Below are 26,499 nucleotides of genomic sequence, written 5' to 3'. Positions count from 1 at the left end.
TTGTATTCGTTTTTGTATTTGTTTATTATGTAAACTGACCCGATTTGTAAACCGAAGCTTATGTTATAATCAAAATGATGGATTTATGTTACAATATTGTTTCACACTTGTTGGGTCTTGAAAACATCCTATTTTTATTTTTATTTATTTATTTATTTATTATTTATTTATTTATTTTTTGTTATTTTGTGTTTTTGTCTTAATCCATTTTGCATGAAAACTCTTGTGTCTCACACCCATATTTGACCACCAACATTACCCTATATATACACCACCTTTCCTCTTCATTTTCCCTTGCTACAACTCCAAAAATAAAAAAAACTCTCTCAAACATCAAAGATTCAAGGTTATCTTCTTAAGTGTTCTTAAGGATTTTTGTCTTTCATCTTAATTAGTTTATGTAGCCTTATTAATACTTGTTTATGGTTGTGCAACATATATATAATATACACCCCTTGTTTACCTTTGGCAGTTACTTCTCCGATTCCGGTCGGTGAGGTTTCGGACCCCATAAGGCAAGGCTTCATGGAGGACTTCGTGTCCTTGATATATATACATCTATATAACTTGTTCATACATATTAATCTTGCTTATTTTAGTTTGTTGGTCATGTTTACAAGTTCCATGGTTATGGGCTTTTAAAAGTCTATGCTTCGGTTTAACCGTAAATAGCTCTAAACCGTAAACCGAACTTTGTTACTAGTTTTGTTTGTTTAAACATACTTAGTGTTAGATCTAAGTTTCTAAAATCATTTTTACAAATTCTATGGTTATGGGTTTGTAGAATCTTACCTCGGTCTTAACCCGAAACACGATCCGAACCGAAAACCGAACTTTTGTTTAAAGACTTTATTGTTAACTTTTGGTATTTTTTTATTTGTACATTATTATACAAGTTCTTTAGTGTTTGGACATGTGGAAACCATCTATGAACTTGTTGTGAGATGGAAACCGAACCAAACCGATTCTTGCTCGCTTAAGACACACAAGTGTGTTTTTTTTAGCCATCAAGACTTGTATATTTCTTTAAAAATAGTTACAAATTGATTTTTAAATATTTTCTTAAGTACTTGGAAATGTTGGATCCAACTTGATCTCACAACAAAGTTTGGACCGACAAAACCGAACACTCGCTTAACGTGCGTTGTTAGTTCTAAAACAATTGAACTACATACTTGGTTAAGTCTTATTAAATTTTATTGAGTTATCTCATAACATTCAATATTTTGGAAAGTTGACTTTGGGTTTGACCAATTATCAAGACCCGAACCGACAACCCGAACACTCGATAAAAAAAAACCTGTTTTAGTATCTTTATTCCAAAGGGATTTGCATTCTTGCATTTTACCCACCTTATTACTTAACATAGGTTGAGTAAATATTAAGGTTAGATACTTTAACCCGGTTTCGAGCAAACTTACATTTTTAAAGGGTTATTATTATAAATTCTTAAATAGTTACATTTTAAACCTTGAACTTTAATTATTTACATTTCTCAACATTTATTTTGTTTAAAGACCTTCAAGACAACCTTTCTAAATTCAAGACTTCTTTTCTTTTTAGGCATTGTGCGTTAAACTCGTCGTTCCGACAAATCTCCAAATTATCATCTTTCAAGTTTACCACTTGAATGTGAGTACTTCATACCCCATTTTCCATCTTTTATTTTGGGGGTAACATTTCATACTTATTCAACAAAATGCTTTATATTTAAATCTTAAACCACAAACGTAGTTTTATACTTTACCTAAATAATTGCTCGATTTGGTGTTCTATGCTTATATGCCTATGTGTTTATCGCTTTTGGTTGGTGGAACTATAAAATCCTAGACTATTTGGCATCCCCTTATAGCAAGGTGTCGTTAACGTAATGCAATTAACGATAACTATAAAATCCTAGACTATTTGGCATCCCCTTATAGCTAGGTGTTGCTAATGTGTTTAGCGATATCTATTTATCCAAATTACCACTTTTATTTATCGTTTCGTATGCAAGTTTTGTGGCTATCTTTATTATATACTGATATGATTAAACTTATGAATTGCTCACCGACCTTTGTGTTGACAAACTTTATTTTATGAAATGTTGCAGGTTTGCATCTTGGTTGATTTATGATTGTGAAGAAAACGACATCAAAGACCTTAGGATATTAGTAAAAATGAACAATATCAAATTTGCCATATTTTGTGATATCTTGTTTATGGTTATTTTATGGATAATTGTTATGTGACATTTTCGATGTTGTGAAATGAAATGAGTTTATTAAATACTGTCACTTAAATTAGTGTCATGTGCTTATGGACAATCGTTACACCTCGGCATGTTCCGCCGCCTTTGGTCGGGGTGTGACAGCTAGAATATCATACCGCCTGTTTTTTCTTAAATACCGGTTTAAACCTGCAAACCGGTTTTAAACGAAGATATTTTTTATACTTTTTTGTGGCTCATATATTTTAAAAATAACTTTTAACCTAGTGGGTAAGGTTGAAACGAGTATTCATAGTAAACGACGAATCACTAATAAACAAATTTTGTATAATGCAAATCTAAGATTGGTTTATTTACATCTTTTGTAATGCATTAAGTTTCTATTTAACTTATCATTGTTCATGTGTGATGTTTGATTCATGTTTGAAGTTTATTAATGTACTTTTGAGTTGCTTTTTGAGTTAAAGTTGCATCTATATTGAATTATAGGGTAAACTATTTAACCCGGTTGAACCTTTCGGTACATCCCGGTTCAACCGGTTATACCATTTTTCAAACAAATCCGGTACAAGTAAAATTCCGGTTTTTAAAACACTATTGAAAACAGATCTACACCGATTTCGTTTTGATATAAATCTATCCGGCTTATTTTTGTATGTGATTCGGTTCACGATAGCAAACAAAAGGGCTTTGAGCCACGTTGTGCCCGATTTTGGTAGTGTGGATAGGTAGATGTCGTCTGGACAGGTTTCAAAAGTGTCTTGTGTGGCCATCATAGTTTCAAGTGAGACAACGTCCTTCGACTGGTGCCAAAAGCCTTGATAGTTGTATAGATCTTCAGGCATCCAACCTTTTACTTTTGGGAAATTTGTAAATCTATCCGATCAAAGATCATGGCCAGATTCGCCTCTTCATCTTGATTGTCTTCTAAACCAAGTTTAGTTTCTAGTGACATTTGCAAGATTTTCTTTATAAAGGATTGTTATTCTTTGCATCCTTAAGTAGCTACATATATATACATACATACATATATATATATATAGGGAAAACAATTAATATATTGGGTTGAAAAATTGGTTAATGTTGTAAACGTTAACAAAATGACAAGTATGTTTTGATCAAATTTTAACTAAGTGGTCACAAATCTATAACATATTGAGGATATCTTATTTAGATACATTAAATTGACGGCACAACAAACCGTTGATTGTTTATTTAAAGTAATTGTTTTCGTGTCTCATTATTATTGTCATAAAATAAAATATTTGGGAGATGCATCTTCCAAAATGTATAACATAAATGATAAACATCTTTGGGCTATATAACAAGGGACACTACGACATTGTAGACTAATGTAAAGCTATGTAATGGTTTTAAGTATTCCCTTAGGCGTGTGATGAGAAATCACAACGAGTTGCGTGTTAAGGGTCGCAACGGTGTGACATGCCCGATGTTATAAGGCGTGACAATTTTACACCTACAGCCTACAAGTGATAATATGGATAAAAGATTGGCCAAATCACGCATTGCAACTATGCTTCTTCTTTTTTTTTGTTGGTTGAAAACTATCATGTTTCTACCATATTGGAACAAAATTTTCAACATCTGACATATCCGTAGGAAGTCCCTCAATGAGACATGTTAGTATCCGTCAATGAAGCCCGTCAAGAAATATGGCGTGTGCAAAGATTTTATTGATGGTCGATCGACTGATAATATCGTGTTATAATATTATAATGTATAGGGCAAATTACAGCTTGCATCATTTATGTTTGGATTCACTTGCAGATCTGATCATTTAACTTCAATAAATACATTGGACGACTTTGATGATTGTGAATCGTAAACAAAAAAGCATGTGAATTTGGTCAAAGGAGACAACTAGACAAGTTTTATTCTAGAAATGAATAAACAAGATAAGTAATTGTCTGATGAACATATTTATATAAATGATATGTAGCTTTGTTGAAAACTTCTCGCTATATGATCGGCCAAATGATGATGATGAAAGAAGAGAGATCATCATCATCATCATCATCATCATCATCATCATCATTCGTGGATCATCTAGTAGTATCTCGTGTCACCTTCAAGTCACTTATAATGAAAACAAACTATATAATGTAACAAACAAACCATACATATTAATTTCACAAATTCAAAAAACGACAATCACTCGTAACAAAGAATTTGCAAATTATTACGAACATGGAAACGAAACGAATAACATCACTCATAATAAAAATGGACTAATTTATTGCAATAGATGTTTCCTAATACCAAATCTTGGCCAGCGTTGGAAACTTTTATTCTTCACCGTGGTTTTTAGAAGGAGATATCTAAACCATGAAACTTTTTTTTAGTGATTTTATCTAAAATATGACTCATTTCATCGGTTAGATGGTTGGTCCAATCTCCAACTTTACCTTCCCTAAAAAAACGCTATTTGGTATGCCTTCGCGTATGTTTCCATGTTTATTAACCTCACTTAAAATTTCAAAACTACAAAGTCTAACAACTCCTTGCACCGCACCTTCGACCTCCTCCTCTGGAGTAAAGGGGTAGCCCAAGAACTTCGCAAGTCGCTTCACATTGTTCATAATATCTCGCGACATGTCCTCATATGTTAACAATAAAATATTCTCACGGTCTTCTAAGTTATGGTACCCTTTCACATGGTCTAGTAAGGTCCGAGTGGCATGATACCTTTACTAAACAACTGAAACGCGTCTTCAAATGTCATTAAACCACATGATTTATCTCTCATCTTATTTGAAAAATGAAACATAGAGACCAAAACATCTTTAGGGTTTCTACATAAGTAAACTAAACGACAACCAGAATCAAGAATGGATCTAGGCAATGAAGTGTAAGGCATATGGGTAGCAAAGATACGCGGCGAATGTGGTTCTACATAAGTTGGTGTGCTTCTAAAAATTTCGGTTTCAACCAAGGATATACAGTTATGGGGGTTAGATAGAAGTAAAGGGTGAGTTAAAAGACAGTTTTTATAATGGTTTTTATTTACCAAAGCAAACACAAACGCCTTGAGCCATGTTGTACCGCTTTTAGGCAGTGTGGCCAAGAAAATATCGGTTGGATGAGCTTTGAAAGTGTCTTGCACTTCCATCACAGACTCGATTGAGATTCTCCGCGACGATTCGTGCCAAAAGCCTTGGTACATGTATAGGTTTTCCGGCATCCAACCTTTCTCCTTTGGAAGCTTTGCAATCTTGTCTTCGTATTTTTCGAAAATGAGAACCATATTTGCCCTTTCTTTATCTTCATTACTATGTTTAGCCATAGAGGAAGGAAGAGAGAAAGCATGAGACCCTAAAGGTGTCAACATTGAAAGGTTATTTGTATGGAATGATGGACTCAAAAGAACTTCATATTTGTAGACCGAAATAACCTTCTTACATTTTACTTTTTTGTGGTTTTTTTTAGTTTATACACAAATGACAGACATTTAAAGAAATAAAAATGTATCTAAAATCAAGGGGAAAGATTATAAGTGATTAGTTTATAGACCAAAATAATTTTCTTTATATAACTTTTTTTTGTTTCAAAATTGTTCATGCTTGATTTAAGGAATTAAAAAAAAATCTTATCAAAGGCAATGACTATAAGGATGTTCACTATGGAGGGGCTTTAAAAAAAATGATGGAATCGAAGCCCTTCTTCTCCACGCCCCTCGGTGGTGTGAGTGCCCCAATATATACACATATGTATATGAGAGAGTGTGTGTGAAAAGCTTCCAAGAGCGCCGGTCGTTCCAAAGGCGCCCACCCCCTTTGCCGCGTCCCTTGGTGGTGTTCCGCACCCCATCAAAGCCCTAAGGGCGCCCATAACGTGAACTCTAAGTTATTAAAATACATAAACCAACAAATCTTGTATTTGATCACAAGTTCGGGGCAAAAATTGTTCATACTTGATTAAGTAATTAAAAAATAAAAATAAATAAATAAACTTATAAAATCAAGGGAAATGACAAGTGATTAAAATACATAAACCAACAAATCTTGAATTTGATCACAAGTTCGGTGCATATCTATTAAAGATGTGAAAAAAAAAAATATATGTCTGTTTTCTTTGTTAGATAAGTCTGTAGTGGATCTTGGAATTTTCATTATCGGCCTGAGACAGGTTCGGTGCATATTTATCACATATTACTGAAAAGTTTTAAAAATAAAAATTAAAAGTTAAGTCCGGCCAAAATATTAGAAACATTCACAAAGAGATATCATTCTCACATTAAAGTGATTTGGCTGTTAAAAATAAATTTAAGTTCGGTGCATATTTATTACATATTTCTGAAAAAATTTTAAAATAAAAAATAGAAGTCAAAGGGTTCATATTTTCGCTGTTAAAAAAGAAAATTCACAAAGAGCCACGAAGTTTGCTTCTTGTTCTGTGTCTCCAAGATTCTTGGTATTGGAAGCATGTGATGTGTTGTGATTCCCCATGGCCATGAAAACAGATCTCTATCGGATTCGTTCGGATTTAAATCCACTTCGGCCTATTTAGCATTTGAAAATAAGGTTGTTCCTATGTTTAAAGATAAAAGCAGGTTATCGTACAAGTTCATTAGTCAGACATGTTGAAATGCCACGCTGCATTTCCGAGTCCCTTTATGAAAATAAAAGGAAGAAAAATAAAGTTTTTTATACTTCTCTTTTCTTTTATCATATGTTCTTTTTCTTTAATTTTCTTTTCTTTAAAAAATTTTCAATTTGTAAAAATATAAATAGTTTTATTTTACTTATTATTTTCTTTCATTTTCTCTCTCTTTCTTTCCTTCGGTAGAACTCAGGAACACCACTCCCCCCCTTTTATTTTTTTTCTTTTCTTTTATTTTTAAATTAAACTCGAGAATACAACACATCTCTTATTTTCCTTTTCTTTTCTCTTTTGAATAAAACACTGGAACACACAGTGTTTTATTTGGCAACCAATTCACGCTAGAGGCGGCATGATAACACATTGCCTAAATAAGCCATTCAATTTAAATATATAGCATAAAAGTGAACAATAATATTTAAAAGCTAACAATTGGGTGGCTCGGTAACCAATATAAATATATACAACTAGGTGGCACGGAAATAAAAATAAAAAGGCTATAATTCTAAGAAAACCTTGACAATTTTTTGTAAACCGGTCTCCTTAGTCCTATTTGACCAGTTTACAACATAAAATAAGGGTATGTTTGGTTGGAGGTAATGGAATGAAGGGGGAATGGAATGAGAGAAGTATGGATGGCAATAAAACCCGAACCCGATGAGAATACCGGAAACCCGACACAATTGGGACGGGTAATACCCAACCCATTAGGGTTTGGGACGGGTTTGGGATGGGGTTTGAAAATTTTCATGGTTTTGGGAAGGGTTTGGGATTTGTAATATACCCGATTACCCGACCCGATTACCCGATAACATTGACTCATTTACCCGATTATATACCTGATATACCCGACATAGCTTTATATGTTTTTATTTAATATATATTAATATAAAATATTAAATTTGTATAGATGATTAAGATAATAGTCTCTTAAAGTTTTCAAATCCTAAATGTCTTTATTCTCTTCGTCTCGGTTCACAACACATTCCTTCAATTATTCTAATTTCCAATTAACAGTTCGTAACCTTTTTGGTTAAATATAATTTGCTTCTTTCTTGTTTCTTCTAAGGATTCTTTTTTGGTTACTTCTTTTCCTTTTTGTTATGAAAATTCGAAGAAATATTATTTGTTGAAACTTATTTATAGTAATTATTTGAGACATTTATTTTTATGGTAATCGATTAGTTATATTTTGTCGAAATCCGATAGAAACCCGACGGTTTTTTTTTTGTCAAAACCCGATAAAAAACCCGTAACCCGATGGTTAATTACCCGATAAATACCCGACGGGTTTGGGACGGGGCTATAATCGGGTCCGGGTCTGGGAATGCCTAGACCCGTCCCAAACCCGACCCATTGCCATCCCAAGGGAGAAGGAATGGAATGGACAAAGGAATGAAATGGATCATTACCATTCATTTTTCTTGTTTGGTTAACCTATAGGAATGAAATCGTTTATTAATTTTTATTGTTTGGTATCTAAAAAAATTTTGTAAAAATGAAATAGAAATAATAAAAACACTTCAATCTCAAAATACTTTTTAACCAAAAAAAAAACCTACAATGGTCGTGGCGGTGGCGATGGTGGTGGCAGTGATGGTGGTGTCGGCGGAGTTTGTGGTGGTGCCGATGGTAGTGGTGGTGGTGGGTGTTAGGTGGTGGTGTTGTTGAGAAAGTTGGGTGAATGAGGAATGAAATGAAAAAAAGAAGGGGGGTGGGAAGGAATGAATTTGATGGAATGGGATTCCATGTGTAATGGATGATTCCATTCCATTGAGCAAACCAAACACCACTTTTTTCATTCCTACGTAATGAATCATTCCATTCCTACTGTCATTCCTGCGTACCAAACGCTACCTAAGTCTAGAAAGAAAAGAGTTCTTACTCTTAATACAGGGCTGGCTAAGTGTAGTGATTTAACTAAAAATTGCAAAAGTGTGTGGCATGTCAGTGGCTTACTACTGCTTACTGCCACGTAAGCATATGACTTGTCACACCCCGACCAATGAAGGCGGAAACGTTGAGGCGCGACATGATTGCTTATTGCACAACGACACTGTAAAGTTATAATATTTAAACAACTCATTTAAATCCATATCATCATAAATAACACAACAATTGTTCATACAAAATGCCAAATAGATAGATAAACAAATAACTTGTTCTTTCATTTTCTAATATCCTAAAGCCAAGATGATAAGTTTCTTCAAGTAATCCAATCAAGCTAACATCAAACCTGTAACATTGCATAAATAGAGTTTGTCAACACAAAGGTTGGTGAGCAATTTTCATAGTTTTGGACAATAAGTATATAGTATGAAATCCACAACTATTATATGAAAATAATAAATAATAGCAACAATTTAGATAATAAAACCGTCAATAAGAACACGTTGACGAACCGTCAATAAGAATACATTGACGACAATAATGAAATCGTCAATAAGAATACATGGACGACACCTTTCTATATGGGGATACCATATATACTCGGAATTAGTGTATGATCATACTTTGATGAGGCTACCCGCCTTAGCATTCAATAGGCTACCCGCCTTAACATTCAAGAATTTGCACATAATCATGTAAAGCATATAACACCAAATTGAGCATTTATTTAAGTAAACATATACAATAAGTGTTGTGGTTTAAGACTCAAGTATAAATCATTCGAATTTGAATAAGTATGCAATGCCACCCCCAAAACGAAAGATGGAAATCTGGGGATGAAAAAGTACTCACATTAACAAGTAACTTGAAAGATAGTGTCGTGAATAATCAGAGAGATCGGTTTAACGAGCAAGACCTATATTAAATGGGTCTTGTGTTAGTATGTGGTCTTGGAAGGGTTTAAAATAAAATACATGACAAATAAAGTAAATAAATAAAGTTTAGGATTTAAAATGTAAATATTTGAGAAATTAAATAAATGAGTTTTGTAAAATAAGTTTACTCGAAACCGGGTCTCGGTATTCTATTCATTAGTTTTTTTTTTCTTTTTTTACTCAACCTATGTTAAGTAATAATGTGGGTTAAAATGCAATATTGCAAAACCCTTGGTTATAAGAATACCAAAACGAGGTTTAAACGAGTGTTCGGGTTTGTCGGTTCGAGACTTGATAATTGACCAAGCTCAAAGTTAACTTCCCAAAATAATAAATGTTATGAGATAACTCAATAAAATCAAAATAGACTTAACCAAGTATGTAGTTCTATTGTGAACAACCTTAACGTTCGTTAAGCGATGATACGACTTTATCGGTCTGAACTTGTTATAAGATCAAGATGGTTACCGACATGCCAAGTATGTTTAGAAATTAACTAAAATTAATTTAAAATATAATCTTGAAGAAAAATATGAGTTTTGGTGGCTAAAAACACACTTGTGTGTCTTAAGCGAGTGAACTCGGTTTAGTTCGGTTAGTGGTTCAGTCCTTGACTCGGAATAAGATCGAGGATGGTTACCACATACCCAATTACCATGGAACTTGTAAAATAACTTATAAATAATAATACTCAAGTTTTACATTCAAAAAGTTAACAATAAAGCTTTTAAACGAAAGTTTGGTTTTTGGTTCGGTTCTCAACTCGGGATGAAACCGAGGCTAGTCACCACATACCCAATACCATGGAACTTGAAAAATATGAACAATAAACTAAAATATGCAGAAGTTAAGCAAGTATAACAAGTTATATGGTTAAATTTGTTAAATATACAAACAAGGACTACAAAATCCTCCATGTAACCTTGCCTTACTAGCCCGACATTTCAACCGGCCGGGACCGAAGAATGAAAGACCGAAGGCAAACAAGGAGTGTATATTATATATATGTTGTATATGTTGTAACATCAAGCTTTAAGTATCGAGAAGTTAGTTAAAATGAAAGATTAGCTTAGTTTGACCTTGAGAGTCAAACTATAAAGAACAACCTTATAATTCAAGAATTTGAGAGAGAAATGAGGAAATGAGCAAGCACAAATGAAGAAGATGTGTGTGTATATATAGGGTAAGTTGAATGGGTCTTTCATAAAGGGTGTTGCATGAAAATGGGTTAGTTATAGACCCAAGAAAGCACAAACTACAAATGGGTCCTTCAAGTCTCTATTTTGGTAGTTTTTGTCTCTTGAGTTCGTTTTGAGCGTTTTCGGGGCATTTTAAGAACCGAAAAGGATGTTTTTTTAGATCCGACAACTATAAAACAAATATGTAACATAAAATTCATCATTTTGATAATATCGAAAGGTTTGGGATACAAAACGGGTCGGGTTTACATTAAGAATACAAGTATAAAATAACCCGAAATTGACAAATGTCACATAACTCTTACTAACTTTTCCAAAAAAATAAGTAATAGTTTAACTAAAAACATAGTTATCTTTAATCTTTCTTCTAACAAAAATTGTGTGTTGGATGGTGACTGATTAGAAAACAGGTCGGCCCACACCCATGTCCCTCAACCCCGTCAATCCCCTAACGCTCAAGCTAGAGGTGTACTAAACCGGTTTTTTAACAAGCCGAACCGGTTTGGGTTTTGCATGTTTGAAACCGGTTTGACCTAAACCGGTTCGATTTAGAAACCGGTTTAAGCATAAAACTAGTCAAACTGATCCGGACCGGTTCGGTTTTAAACCGGTTTAAGACAAAAAAAAAATGGTTTGATTGTGATATACCCGAACAGCTTTACGAACCGGCGGTTTGGTTCCGTTTGAAAACCGGTTTGGCAAAAATGGTTTTAGAAACTAACCGGTTCGGTTTCCAGTTAACCGGATCCGGACCAGGTTTTTTTACACCTTTAGCTCAAGCCCCTTGACACCCCTCACCTACGCGTTTCGGTGTTTAGCAAGACTGGATATGGATAGAGTCATTAGCCCACTAAATAAGCAAGTCTAATAATTGCCCAAAAGGGATTCAATTGACTCCATCAGATTTTAAAACACGATTGTAGTTTGCTTCTTTGCCCATTGACAATCTTGAACAACTCCAATTAGAAATATTGTATTGCATGCCTATATCAATATGACATGTCCAATTGGACCGTACATGAATCAGACCATACAAAAGTTTGGGCAAAGATTCATTTGTAAGGCCCAGTTAGGATTCTTTGGGTCGGCCTTTAGGAGTTTAGGTACCTGTTTGTGAGGCCCAAAGATAAGATTTTTTTTTGAACTGTCCAAAGATTTTCTTTCGACGATTAGTCTACCCTCGGTGTATATCCGGAGGTGGGCTAATACAAACAATTTTATATTCTTTAGTTTGTTTTAATAAAATCTTGTCCCGGGAACAAGTCTCAAACATTTAAGCAATAGGCTTATGTCCCAAAGCAAAGTAAAGGCGTAAAATGCTCGCAAAGCGAATAATAAAGAGTACACATCCGAGATAACCTGGGCACAGACTGGTTTTAAAGATATAAATGAGGCAAGCCGTTCGTGAGTTATTCGAGGTCGGTTTACCGAAGTTCGAATTGAGTCAAGTTAAACAAACTCAAGCCTAGACAAAAAATAAAATAACCCTAGCCCTAGCTTTACTTATTTAGCTTTGCCTACTTGTGAGCATATTATATTATTTGTATTTAATACATTAAAAATGTATTTTTTTACATTAATTATTATGATATAAAAAATTATGTTTGGATTACTAGCAGATCTTATCATTTAGCTTCAGTACATACACTGGACAAATTTGATGATTGTGGATCATAAGCTAACAAGCATGTGAATTTGGTCAAAGGAGACAACTAGACATGTTTTATTCTAGATATGAATAAACATGATATGTAATTTTTTGATCAACATATTTACATATGATATGTTGCTTTGTTGAAAACTTCTCGCTATATGATCGGTCAGATGATGATGATGATGATGATGAAAGAAGAGAGATCGTCATCATCTATATTAGTGGATCATCTAGTAGTGTCTCGTGTCACCTTCGAGTCACTTATAATTAAAACAAACTATATAATGTAACAAACAAACCATACATAATATATAATTTCATAAATTTATTACGAACATAGTAACAAAACGAATAACATCACTCGTAGTGAAAATGGACTAATTTATTACATTTGATATGTTTTCTAATATCCAATCTCGGCCAGGGTTGGAAACTTATACTTTTCAGGCTTTTAGAAGGAGATATCCGACCTGTGAAATTGTTCATTAGTGATTTCATCTAAAATACTAGTCATTTCACCAGTTAGATGGTTGGTCCAATCTCCAACTTTACCTTCTCTGAAGAACAAGTTATTAGGTATGCCTTCATGTACATTTCCAAGCTTGTTAACTTCACTTAATTTTTCAAAACTGCAATGTCTAATAACTGCTTGCACCGCACCTTCAGCCTCCTCCTCCTTTGTGAAGGGGTAGCCCAAGAACTTCGTAAGTTGCTTCACATTGTTCACGATATCTCGTGACATTTCCTCGTACATTAAGAATAAGGTATTCTCACGGTCTTCCAAGCTGGCCTTGTGGTAACCTTTCACATGGTCCCAATAAGGTCCGACCGGCATGATACCTTTACTAAACAACTGAAATGCCTCTTCAAAAGGCATTGTACCAAGCGATTTATCTCTCAACTTATTTATAAAATGAAACATAGAGACCAAAACATCTTTAGGGTTTCTACATAAGTAAACTAAATGACAACCAAAATCAAGAATGGATCTAGGCAGTGAAGTGTAGGGTATATGGGTAGCAAAGATACACGGCGAATGTGGTTCTACATACGTAGGTGTGCTTCTAAAAATTTCGGTTTCAATGAAGGTTATACAGTTATGGGGGTTAGATAGAAGTAAAGGGTGAGTTGAAAGACAGTTTTTATATTGGTTTCTATTTACCAAAGCAAACACAAGTGCCTTGAGCCATCTTGTACCGCTTTTAGGCAGTGTGGCCAAGAAAATATCGGTTGGATGAGCTTTGAAAGTGTCTTGCACTTCCATCACAGACTCGATTGAGATTCTCCGCGACGATTCATGCCAAAAGCCTTGGTACATGTATAAGTTTTCCGTCATCCAACCTTTCTCCTTTGGAAGCTTTGCAATCTTGTCTTTGTATTTATCGAAAATGAGAACCATATTTGTCTTTTCTTTATCTTCATTACTATGTTTAGCCATATAAGAAGGATGTGAGAAAGCATGGGACCCTATAAGTGTCGACATTTTAAGGTTATTTTTATGGAATCAAACGATTTTTTTCATATTTATAGACCAAAATAATCTTCTTTATTTAACTTTCTTTTATTCAAAATTGTTCATACTTGATTAAGGAATAAAAAATCATATAATATCAAAGTAAAAGACTATATGTCATTAAAATACATGAACCAAGAAATCTTGGATTTGATCACAAGTTTAGTTTAAGACAAAAGAGACAAAACTATGCAGGTTTGGGTATGTTTCAATTAAAAAAACAAAAAAAAAGGGCAAGTTAGTGGTGGTTCTCGGAATTTTTATTCATGGCCTAAAACTAGTTCGGTGAAACTTTCACTAATAATTATAAAAAAAACTATATATTTCTAACATATTATTGAATTTTTTTAGAAAGGCCACAATTACAAAGTTTGCATCTATTTCTGAAATTCACAAAAAGCCACAAAAGTTTTCTTCTTGTTAAGTGTGTTTCCAAGATCCATGGGATCGGATGCATGTGATGGAAGATTTGTGACCTCCATGGCCATGAAAACAGATCTACACCGGTTTCATTCTTATTTAAATCAATAAATACTTGAGTTTGTTTTAACCAAAAATATGTAAATCTTATATTAAGGTCGTTTTAGCTTAAGAATTAAATTAAAAACTAGGATATCATACAAGTTCATTGGTAAGACTGGTTGACATGCTCTAAAAAACGGATGACCACATAACCAATTTAAATATATAGCAGAAAAACGCAAACCCTATACAAGCAAGGTGCAAACTGGTTTTTGGCTGGTTTTGATTAGTTTTTAGGGGTGTAAACAAGCCATGCCACTTGGGAGTTATTTGATATTGGCTTGCTAAAAACTCGAATGGAGCCAAGCTTAAACAAGCTCAGGTCTGAAAAGAAAAGCCCTAGCTTTACGAGTCTAAACGAGCCTATTATTGGATAGTTATCTTATTTGAAAGCAGTGGTGGATCCAGAAATCTTTTTCAGGTGGTGGAATACTTTTAGATGTTTCTATTTCATAGAGTCGGGTATAAAAATTCGGGGTCAGTTTGAGGTTCGAGTCGGTTAAATGATTCGGGCAAAGTTCATTACGTACACAATAAAAATACGATAAAATACTAAAAGAGACACGGGCCTCTAACAAAATATGCTCGTCTAATTTCATCTTTTTAACTTGGGTGATATGATGAAATTGGTTGCCTTTCGGAAGGATCCCATGAAAGATCATCCAAATTTATTTTTGACGGTTTACTACTTGAAGATGATGATCCAAGGTTCTTTGGTTCTATTTGGAAATATCTCTTGATATTGATAATACCTACAAATCAACAATTACAAACTAACAAAATAAAAACTAAGAACCTAACAAAAACTAACAAATTAAAACTAGCAATGGATGGATTAATGGATGACTCCACCGATACAGTGGAATGTGATGGATTAATGGATGACATAGTCACCGGAATGTATAAAAGCTGAAGCTTGAGTTTTTCGAAATTTGATGGTGGTTTGGTTTATGCAACACCATCTATATTTATACAAGAATTGGTGAACTTATTAACCATGATTACTAACTAGAGTAACTTGAAGTATCAAAGTAAAGAATGTACTTAGATTTTTTTTGCCATTTTGTCAGATTTGATAGACATCTAAATTATTGTATCTGACTAACTAACTAACAATAGTTTGATTTACTCTTTAGTTTATTAGAAATTTGCCTCATTCTGTTTTATTTTATATTATTTTTAACAAAATATATATCAAGAATACTTTTAGCTTTCTCGTCTGTTCACAAATGTCTCCTCTACACCTTCAAAATTTTGTGTTATAGACGTTATTTTGATAGCTTAATCCTTTAAAAATCTACACATGAGGAACCTAGTTTAAATACCTTCAAAATTTTGTGATATAGACATTTTTATGATAGCTTAATACCTTCAAAGTGGGATGATTCGAGCTTCGAGGAAGAGTAGAAGGCTGAAGGCAGGAGGTGTGTGGTCGGCCAGAAAAGCAACAGGCAACGGCAGTGGTCGGAGAACGGTGGTGGCATAGTGGCTGTGTGTAGTGTGCGTGAGTTTGAAGAAGAGGGGAGAGAAACAGCGTGGTACTATGTGTTTTAGTAAAACCCTAAATTGATATAAGGGCATTAGGGATGAGCAAAAATCGGTATGGTACCGATTTGGTACCGTCGGTACCGGTATTTCCCGAATATTACCTTAAATACCGGTACCGGTACCGAACCGAACCGAACATTTCTGTACCGGTACGGCACCGAGCTCATTCTTAAAGGGCAAAAAAAACACCTGCCAACCGGAATTGAACATGAGACCTTAAGTTTTCAAATCCAACCTCTTACCAGCTAGACCAACACTTATAATGTAAAGAATGTGGTTCCTTCCTAATTTATAAGGTAGTTCCTCTAATATTTTCTATATATAAGTACAATATGATTTCGAAACTCGGGTTATTCCGAGGAACCACCCAATTACCATATAGATCCGCCCATGTTTGAAAGACTACATTACTAGCCAAGGCCTCTTTTCCTTTTTGGATGCATGATTATACAAAAAAAAATTGCTCCAAAATTTTCTATTGTTCTTCTCTATTTAGTTCTTTCATAGATTAACCATCTCGCATCGTTTAATATCTAAAAACACTCCATATGTTCTCTCATATATAGTAAACTACCTTACACGTGATTTAACGAAAAGTATAAATACATCCAAGATTACGACAAAGTTCAAATCTATCTTAAAAGATGGGCAAATAACTCTTGATAATAAGGTTGTCCGTTGGGGTGTGGTAGGATCCGGTGTTAAGAACCACGTGGCCGCCGATGTGGCATGATTTTTGCAGGGATGGCGCAGTTTCCGGCGTTAAACACCATGCCGCGGGCGGTGTTTGGCGTTATCAGCCTCAAGCATTAACGAGTAGAGGGGGAAAAGGTGAGGCGTTATGGTGACGTGGTGGCCGGCTCTAACGTGGATAATGAATAACGCCTGCCGGCGTTAAGCACAATGAACAGCCCAAACAAATTTGGTGGGTTATAATTCTTCTTTTTATTTAAATATGCTTTATACATTATATAAGAAACAATAAAGAAATTGCAAGTACACATACTTAATTCCATGGGTAGCAAGTAGCATTAAAATAACGAACAACTTCACTCATAAAATAAATGGACTTGTTTTTATACACGATAATATTATATGGTTAACCATGATTAACCTTATGAACTTTATTAGTTAGGGAAGGATATATCCAAACCACGAAACTTTTCTTGAGTGATTTCATCTAATATATGACTCATTTCATCGGTTAGATGGTTCTTCCAATCTCCAACTTTACCTTCCCTAAAGAACGAGTCATTAGGTAGACCCTTCCCCAAATTTCCATGCTTATTAACCTCACTTAAATTTTCAAAACCACAAAGTCTAACAATTTCTTGCACTGCGCCTTCAGCCTCTTCTTCTTTTGTGAAGGGGTAGCCCAAAAACTTCGCAAGTCGCTTCACAATATTTGTGGTGTCGGCTGCCATCTCCTCGTATGTTAAGAATAAAACTTTGTCCGGGTGTTCTAAACTAAACTTACGATACCCTTTCACATGATCCCAATACGGTCCATGTTGCGTAATACCTTCAGTAAACAACTTAAACGCCTCCTCAAATTTCATTAGACCAAGAGTTTTATCTCTCACATCTCTCAACCTATTTGCGAAATGAAACAAAGAGACGAAAACATCTTTAGGGTTTCTACATAAGTAAACGAAACGACAACCAGAATCAAGAATGGATTGAGGCAATGACGTGTAGGGTATATGGGTAGACAAAAGGCGGGGTGAATCTCCATTTGTGTATAAAGAAGGGTTTCTAAAAATCCCGATGGTGATGTCTGGTACACATGTATGGGGGTTGGAGACAAGTAGAGGGTGAGTTGCAAGATTGTTACTTTTATATTGGCTCCTCTTTGCCAAAGCAAATACGAGTGCCTTGAGCCACGTCGTACCAGACTTAGGCATTGTGACCAAGTAGATATCACTTGGATAAGCTTTGAACGTGTCTTGTATGGCCATCAAAGCTTCAATCGAGTTTACAGGTGCCGATTGATGCCAAAAGCCTTGGTACATGTATAGATTTTTGGTCATCCAACCTTTCTCTTTCGGAAGCGTTGCAATCCTGTCTTTGTATTGGTCAAGGGCCATATTTATCCTTTCTTCATCATCACTATGTTGAGCAATGGGAGGATAGGACGAATGAGAAGCTTCAGGAATCGACATATGAAGATTATTCGTGTGCAATCAAATACTAATTTCTCTATTTATAGAACAAAATAATTCTTATTTATATTTTGCTTAACTTTTGTTTCCCACGTAAAACCTAAGGGTAAGATTATATGTGACTAATTTATAGACTAGAGTAATTTTCATTTAATTTACTTTTTTTTTTATTTTAAACTGCTCATAATGATAGGTATTTAAGGAATAAAATATTTTATAAAATCACGGGAATAGATTTTATGTGATTAGTTTATAGACTCAAGAAGTGTTCTTTTATTTCTCTCTTTGAACTTTAAATTGTTCATACATGATGACAGACCTTTAAAGAATAAAAAATTAATAAAATCAAGGGAAGAGATTTTATGTGATTAAAATACATCAAGTCATGATTCATGAACCACGAATTCTTGGATTTGGTCACAAAGTTTACTTCGATCATGAATAGATGACAGACCTTTAAAGAATAAAAAATTAATAAAATCAAGGGAAGAGATTTTATGTGATTAAAATACATCAAGTCATGATTCATGAACCACGAATTCTTGGATTTGGTCACAAAGTTTACTTCGATCATGAATAAGGTCGTCCGGCCCACTTCAAACATTGGAGTATTGAACCTTATGTAGCTTAATTGTATAGGGCCCAGTTAGGATATCAAACACAAGCCTACTGCCAACCCAGTTCCTGTTCAAAATAAAAACCCGGTTTGTGCACCTATACACAAGTGAATTGGGTAAGGGCCAAAGCAAACCAAGACCGTTTGTTGGAACCAACCAACTATAATTGTCTGCTCTCTTGAATGGCAAACTATCAATTTCTTGGTTTGTGATCAACATGAAATATTCAGTTTTTGCCTTAACCCTCTTCAAAACTCAATTTCTTGAATTCGATCGTTGACTTTTAACGAAAGCGTTTGATCTTTGCAATAATCAGTGTGTATCACTTTCAATTTACCAACTTAATGCACAAGACTTCACTCCTATAGGCTATAGTTCTGTAAGTTTATATAGCGACAAATATACGACCCGGAGTGTGTGAACCAGCTAGTCATGCAAGTATAGCGACAAATTATGCAATGTCAATGTTGTGAAAATATGACGAAAACGACATGTGCAACCTATAGCTGCTTAGACGTGCACAAAAAAACCGGTTCCGGAACCTAACTGGTGGAACCGAACCGGAACCGGTTCCAGTTCTAACCCGGTTGGTACAATACCCGGTTTGGGTATTTTTGTACCCGAAAATCGTACCCGGTTCTCATATTTGTATGTTAGTATCAGTTCCAACCCGGTTCCTACCCGGTTCTTAATTGTAACCGGTTCGGTTCGTACCCGGAAAAACCGGTTCCGGCGGGTTTTTTTTGAAGAGTCAAACAAAAGTCAAAGTAGCCGTTGGAACCGGTTCCAACGGTAATATAGCCGTTGGAACCGGTTTTTTAGCCACCAATTAGCCGTTGGAACCGGTTCCAACGGTAATATAGCCGTTGAAACCGGTTTTTGATGCCCAAACCTATATATAACTTGTTTTCCACCACTAATTTCACCACCAAACTCAAAAACAAACTAAAATACTACTCCTTTAGCAAACCCGTTCCGTTACCCGACCATCCAACTAAATATTATTATGGCACCCATCAAAAAAACTAACAAGAAGGCTAAGAAGAGTGTTTTTGTTGCCCCCGTTCCTGTTACGGAGGACCCAAGGGTTGTTACGGTAGTCAGCCATAACCGCAACCAAGACATATGGAAGAATTGGGATTTGATTGTGGATGACGAAGGTTATCAAAAGGCTCGTTGCAAACTATGTGGTTCAATATTAAAGCACGATTCCAACTCTACTTTGAGAAAGCACATCGAGAAGCCATATTGCAAGGCGTTGAAAGGGATTGGCGCGACCGATCAAATTGACTTGGGTAAAGATGGTACACTATTTTGTTACAACACGACTCAAGTTCAAGATAGAATGGCAAAGTTCGTTATTCAACGAGGTTTGCCGTTTAACCACTTTGATGACCCGGAGTTGACGTCGTTGATTCGCGAAACTCTACAACCGAGATACACACATGTAAGTCGTACTACCTTAAGACGTCATTGTATCAGGTTGTGGGAGTGTGCTAAAAAAGAGTTAATCGAGTCTTTTCATTCTTTAGAAGCCATGGTTAGTTTAACTACCGATGTTTGGTCGGCACCACACGGGTTGCCCGAATCATACATATGTGTCACCGCTCATTGGGTTGATCCGGTGACATGGCAATTGATGAAACGCACCATCGCTTTTGAAAACTTCTCGTTCCCACATACCGCCGAAAAATTGTTTGAATTACTTGATGAAGTTATAACGACTTACAACTTGAGAAATAAAATATTTTCGATTTCGTTTGACAACGCTTCAAACAATACTAAGGCGGCTGAAAAATTTATCATTAAATATTCACCACCTTGTTTCGGGGATTTTTTTCATGTCCGATGTGTTGCACATATCATCAACTTGGTTGTTCAAATAGGTCTTGACAATGAAAACATTTGTGATGATTTAAAATACTTTAGACTTATGTTACAAGATGTCTACAAAAGTGGTAAAAGAAGACATCTTGAATATAAGAACTATTGCAAGTGGGTTGAAAGAAAGTATTTGGGGCCGAATTGGGACGTTCCAACCCGTTGGAACTCAACTTGTCATATGTTAAAGTGTGCTTTTGCCCAACGCCAAACTTTACAAGCTTTTCATAACAATCTTGTTGAAGAACGCGAGGCCGATATGTTTCCGGAAAGTGTTTGGGTCCAAGTCGGTTATTTGTTGGAGTATCTTGACGTGTTCAAAAAGTCAACAACAAAATTATCGGGAGTCTATTACCCTACTAGTTGTTGGGTTTTGCAAGAATTGTACTATATGTCTTGTGTTTTTAAAAGCTTTGCGGAGAAGAACAAACTCTTCGAAAATATTGTTGCGGTGATGAAAGAAAAGTTCATAAAATATTTTGAAAACATACCGCCGGTCTTTACTTGTGCCGCCGCATTAAACCCCTATTGGAATGTTAATAGGGTTGAAACAACGATTGAGGAAATATTCGACAACTTAGGTATGCACGAGATTGACCCGAAGTTGTCGACGGAAGCGAAGGACAAGTTCAACAAAAACCTTCAAGACCTTTATGACCATTATTTTCAAATGTATGGTCCAAGCACGAGATCGTCTTTTGTGAAAAAAACAACTAGTAGGTCGTGCAATGACCCACTTATAAACTTGATGAATGGGATTCGTGAATCGGCATCTAAGAGGCAAAGAGGAAACACACCAAGTAGCGAACTTGGTCGATATAGTGGAGCAAACTATGTTGAGGGCGCAACGGTCGACGAAATTCGCAATATTGATTTGTTGGCTTGGTGGAAAGGTAAACAAAACGAATTTCCCATTCTATCCGCCATGGCTCGTGATTTGCTTGCCGTACAAGCCTCAACGGTTGCTTCCGAATCGGTTTTTTCTCTTAGTGGGAGGGTGTTATCTATGCGAAGAACAAAACTAACTCCCGAGTCTCTAGAGGTTTGCATTTGCCTAAAGGACCATTTGGATGCGGTGGATCGTGTACAACACAAGGCGAACTTTGAAGACGAAATACCAATAGAGCGTCATATTCATGATGAGGAGGCGGAGGACGGGGTTTCTTCCGATAACGAAGACGAGGGTGAAGACGAGAATGAAGACGAAGAAGAGTTGTAATTATTTGTTTTGGTAAAATTATATGTAACTTGTTCAACTAATATTTAGTTTTGATTTGTTTTATTATAATTACTTTTGTTACTCATGATTAATTTTTGTTACTTTTTTAATAACGACGAACATTTTATTTATTTAAAAAATAACTATTACAAACATTATTAAAACATAAACGATACTAAACATAACAACTAAAACATAAAAAACAAAGTCCGTCGTTTTAATCCGGGAATACTTATTTTTGGGTTGTAGAGCCGGACGACTCTCCCACTTCCGTTTTTTTAGCTTCCAAACTTCTTTTCTCTCGACAATACTTATTCGTATGTTTTCGTAATGTCGAGTTGGACCCTGCTTTAAGAAACTTCGAGCAATATTTGCAACGTGCCAACTCATGTGAGTCGGTCATGAGACACAAATCATAATGAACCCAAACATCGGGGCATCTTGTTGTTTCGATCACCATAACAACGTCATCATTAGTTGCCATTTGTTGTTGGTTTAAGGTTAATTATGGTTTGGAGTGTGTTTTATAGTTTTGGAAGTGGTTTAACAAGTACACAAACAAACCTTGCTATTTAGAGTAAAAAAAATAACCTATTTATAGTTAAAAAACCGGTTCCAACGGTCAAAAACGGCTATATAGCCGTTGGAACCGGTTCCTAACGGCTATGATATTTAAATTTCAAAAAAAACCGGTGGAACCGGTTTTTACGTAAAAACCGGTTCCGGTTCATACCCTACCCGGTTCTTAAAAGTTAGCATATATGGGCATCGGTTCGGGTCGGGAACCGAACCGGTTCTTGATTGGAACTGGTGCCATTTTACAACCCGGTGTGAAAAAACCGGTTTCGAACCGGTTCGGGTTTTCTAGTTGAACCCGATTTGTGCACCTCTATAGCTGCTTACATAAACGACACCTGATCAAAAAGTACGGGCCGACACCTATTAAGGAGCTTTTATCTAGAGAGTTGCATTCATTGTCCCTCTTTAATGACTTAGCATATTATCGGTGTTCACACGTTGTCATCACAAAAGAGATTTTGGATGGCTAATTTGGCTATACACGAATAGTGATCACCTATCACACGCATTTACAAGTATTTTCTTGAAAACGGTTTTATTTCATACCTACAAGGCTACAACCTTCAATACCTTCGCAATAACAAGTCGACAACACTTTATTTAAACAAAAACAGCACAAAACAAATTCAAGGAAGCATTAAACAAAACAAACAAATCTTTCTCTGACAAAGGTACTAGGCGATGAGGAAGGGCAAAACGGTCAACATAAACACTTCATATGTAAACGTCGCATTCCCTGAGTATGTTGTGTCCTTCTCCTTGAACTTCTCTGTTAGCCCCTGAAATCACCATAAAACATATCTTTAAATAACATAAAAGTTACAATATTTAAAAATGATTCGATTTGGATTATTGTTTACATGTCATCGGATTATTGATTTATTGTTTGCATGTCATCGGATTATTGATTTATTGTTTGCATGTCATCGGGTCTAGTTAAAAATGGTCAAATAATTTAAACCCAGAAAATATATGTTGGACCAGCAACCGATCCATAGCCCAACCGAACCAAAACAAAATTTTGACAGATTGGTTTTATGTTTTAGTAAAAACAGATATTTTGATTCAGTTTTGGTTTTGCGTGCAATTAAAACCAAAAAAGTCAAACCAAATGTATGATTTTTCTTTCTTTTTTAATTCTGAATGTTAATAATTTACAAGAAGTTAAAGTGTAACCCAAAAAATGCAAATCCAAATGGTAAAACCAAAACAAACTGACATCAGACCCGTTTTGACCAAAACCCGACCCGTCATTCTTCAACCTCTAGCTATAACAAATGTAGTCGAAGTTTGACCAAAAAAATAGTAGTTTTCAGGTACTCAAATTTTGTTACATACCTTAACAGTCAAACAGCACCTGAAATCATCAAACATAAAACAAGAGCATTGTTAGAGATGACAAAATTTTAAAATTAAAAACTAAACAAAAAATAAAAATGACAATATATCAAATTAACTTACTCAATGAAGTTATCATATTCAATAGCCTTGTTCTTTCCACCAGTTTTGTCAAACTTAGACACCAGTAAATCCAACACCACAGGTGACACTGCAAACCCAAGGCTCAAAAGAGCCTCTCGTAATTCATTCGCATCGATCTGGCCACTACGATCGCGATCAAATTTCTCAAAGTTTGCCTACAATAACAAGAAATATGAATATTATTTGTTTGATAGGATATTAATACTTGAATAGATAAAAGATCTTGAATTGATGATAATGAATCTTATTAAAAGTTGAAACTCACCCTCCAGTTTTGCAAGCTGTAGAAAACTTGAGTGAATTCTTTAGGCCCTGATTTCATCAAGAAAAATAAGTTAATACAAAGTTAAAATCATAAAAATAATCATTTAGTGTTTATGTAATACATAATTTTACTTCTACAGTTATAAAATTCATTAAATTATTTCAAATTTCGTGTATAATAAACGTCTGAAATAAAAAAATATGCCCAAATTTTTATTTTTATCACAAGAATTAGGGGTGGTTAAAAAATCGAAAAGAAAAAACACACCAAAATAACTGAAATTTTGGTTTTGCGTGTAATAAAAACCAAAAAGACTAAACAAAACCGAAAATGATATAGATTCTTTTTATAAAACATTTTTTTTAAAAGCTAAGTTTGTTCATAAAAGATTTTTATAAATTGAACATTTATTTGAATATTAATTATGTCGTTTTTATTATGCAAAGTCTATAACCTAGTTTAGCGGTGCAACCGGGCCGAGCTACTCGAGCTCGAATCAATAAAAAGCTCGAGACGAGTCAAGCTTTTTCGAGCTCGAGCCGTGTTTCAAATAAAGCTCGTTTAGTCATCGAACCCAAGCTCAGCCTTGCATGGGAAGCTTGTTTAGGCTCGTTGAGCTTTAACAAGCCTTGTGTATTTTTAAGTTTTACCTCTATTGAACTTACATGTATCAATTTCACACTACACAGCCGAGCTCGAGCAGAGCTTGAGTCTCAAATAAAGTTTGCTTGGTTATCAAGCCCGAGTTCGAGCCTTGTATAGGAATTTAGAAGCTTGTTTAGGCTCAACTCGTTGAGCCTTAACAAGACTGGTGTATTCTTAAGGTTTACCTCTCTTGAATTTCTAGATATTAATTTGACACTACTCAGCTAAGCCAGAGCCAAGCTTTAACTCGTTTAAGGTCCTACACGAGCTCAAGAGTCAAACCAAGCTCAGGATCACTTAAGGTTTTTCTCAAAACATATAAAAATAACCAAAAACATATATAAATTAACTAATAAAAAATAAACAAGCAGAACTCTAAGCTTGGAAAAACAACTCACGAGCCGAGCTTGTGCTTTCGAAAAAGAGCTCGTTTCCAGCCGAGTTTGCTCAAACTCTGGTAAGCCCAACGAAGCTCGGCTCGGCTCGGCTCGTTCCGTTGTCCGAGACTCATTTAAAAGAAAACGGCACACATGACATGGAGACACACGTCACCATCTGCACACGCAAGTCATTTTACCCGGGCCCACACATTCCACGTAGGTCCAAATAACTGTACGCTTCCAACGCGTTAATGCTTACGTCAGATTTAATAACCCCCAACTAACCACTCCCCTAACCAACGCCACGTGTCCAATTTCACCCAATTCAATCACCAGTCCGATTCACAATCTAGAGAGAGAAAGCAGTTACCGATCTTTCTAGAGTTGTTGTTGGTGAAGAGATACATGAGAAGATGAACTGTACGGAGGCTGAAGCTCTGGTTATACGAAGACAACGCCCTCTGCAGTTCCTTATCATCAATCACACCGCTTCCGTCCTGATCCGCCACCCGAAAACACGCCACCACGTTCGGATCTGTCCCTGGAGGAAACGTCGACGGTAACAGCGCCGAAAACGGACTGCCGTACGATCCCGCCGGCGTAGGATAGCCTCCGCCGGGCTGTTGACCACCGTAGGGCTGTGCGGGTGCACCGTAGGGCTGTGCGGGTGCACCGTAAGGCTGCTGTGGTTGTCCTGACGAAGGTTTGTTCTCTTTTGGAGGTTTGTTAGGTGGCTGTGCACCGTAGGGTTGTGCGGGTGCACCGTAAGGCTGTGCGGGTGCGCCGTAGGGAGAGGCTACCGGAGCGTAGGGGTTTTGTGAGGGTGCACCGTAAGGTTGTGCGGGTGCACCGTAGGGCTGTGAGGGTGCACCGTAACCGGAAGGATTTTGGGGGTAACCGGACATGGTTTTGATTTTGTGAGATGTAAGAAAGTGAGAGTTGTAGGATGTATGATATGTACTTATTTTTAAGGGGGTATTTAGGTATTTATATTATTTATTTTGGAGACTTCAATTTACGCGTTTTTGTGAAAGTTAATTTATTGGAAATGAAAATGGATTAAAAAAGTTACTTTACTCGGTTAAAGTAACTGAAATACGAATTAGAAAGAAGTTAATCGGGTGGTGACTGAGATCGATAGAAGTTAATCGATGACGTTCCTAAGTCGAACGTTTCCTT

At 35.6% G+C, this 26,499-nt stretch overlaps 1 protein-coding gene and 3 pseudogenes across 1 annotated transcript; all 4 read right to left on the bottom strand.

The window, feature by feature from the left end:
- Nucleotides 1-4,534: 4,534 nt before the first annotated feature.
- Nucleotides 4,535-5,558, bottom strand: LOC143629758 (flavonol 4'-sulfotransferase pseudogene; annotated as a pseudogene).
- Nucleotides 5,559-12,958: 7,400 nt separating this feature from the next.
- Nucleotides 12,959-13,990, bottom strand: LOC143629757 (flavonol 4'-sulfotransferase pseudogene; annotated as a pseudogene).
- Nucleotides 13,991-17,178: 3,188 nt separating this feature from the next.
- Nucleotides 17,179-18,258, bottom strand: LOC143629717 (cytosolic sulfotransferase 12 pseudogene; annotated as a pseudogene).
- A 4,855-nt stretch (nucleotides 18,259-23,113) lies between these two features.
- On the bottom strand, nucleotides 23,114-26,251 carry LOC143629716 (calcium-binding protein CBP-like). Its single transcript, XM_077098918.1, has 5 exons — nucleotides 25,691-26,251; nucleotides 24,296-24,342; nucleotides 24,010-24,185; nucleotides 23,887-23,905; nucleotides 23,114-23,327 (listed from the first exon to the last, which is right to left on the bottom strand). The coding sequence occupies exons 1-5, from the start codon at nucleotides 26,223-26,225 to the stop codon at nucleotides 23,223-23,225; spliced, it is 882 nt and encodes a 293-aa protein (XP_076955033.1). The 5' UTR covers nucleotides 26,226-26,251; the 3' UTR covers nucleotides 23,114-23,222.
- Nucleotides 26,252-26,499: the final 248 nt, after the last annotated feature.

Source organism: Bidens hawaiensis, unplaced genomic scaffold (assembly GCF_021521415.1).
Source record: "Bidens hawaiensis isolate Kalapana, Puna unplaced genomic scaffold, B.hawaiensis_p1.1 tig00005453_1, whole genome shotgun sequence".
Taxonomy (NCBI): Eukaryota; Viridiplantae; Streptophyta; class Magnoliopsida; order Asterales; family Asteraceae; genus Bidens; species Bidens hawaiensis.
Note: the sequence above shows the minus strand (reverse complement) of the source record. Positions and strands in the feature narration are given on the sequence as shown.

What these genes read in the sequence shown, in the direction of transcription:
- LOC143629716 (XM_077098918.1), bottom strand. Translation starts at nt 26,225, where the DNA reads ATGTCCGGTTACCCCCAAAATCCTTCCGGTTACGGTGCACCCTCACAG. An exon ending in CAACAACTCTAGAAAGATCG is followed by an intron (nt 24,343 to 25,690) that starts GTAACTGCTTTC and finishes TGATGAAATCAG; the next exon opens with GGCCTAAAGAATTCACTCAA. An exon ending in ACAGCTTGCAAAACTGGAGG is followed by an intron (nt 24,186 to 24,295) that starts GTGAGTTTCAAC and finishes TTGTTATTGTAG; the next exon opens with GCAAACTTTGAGAAATTTGA.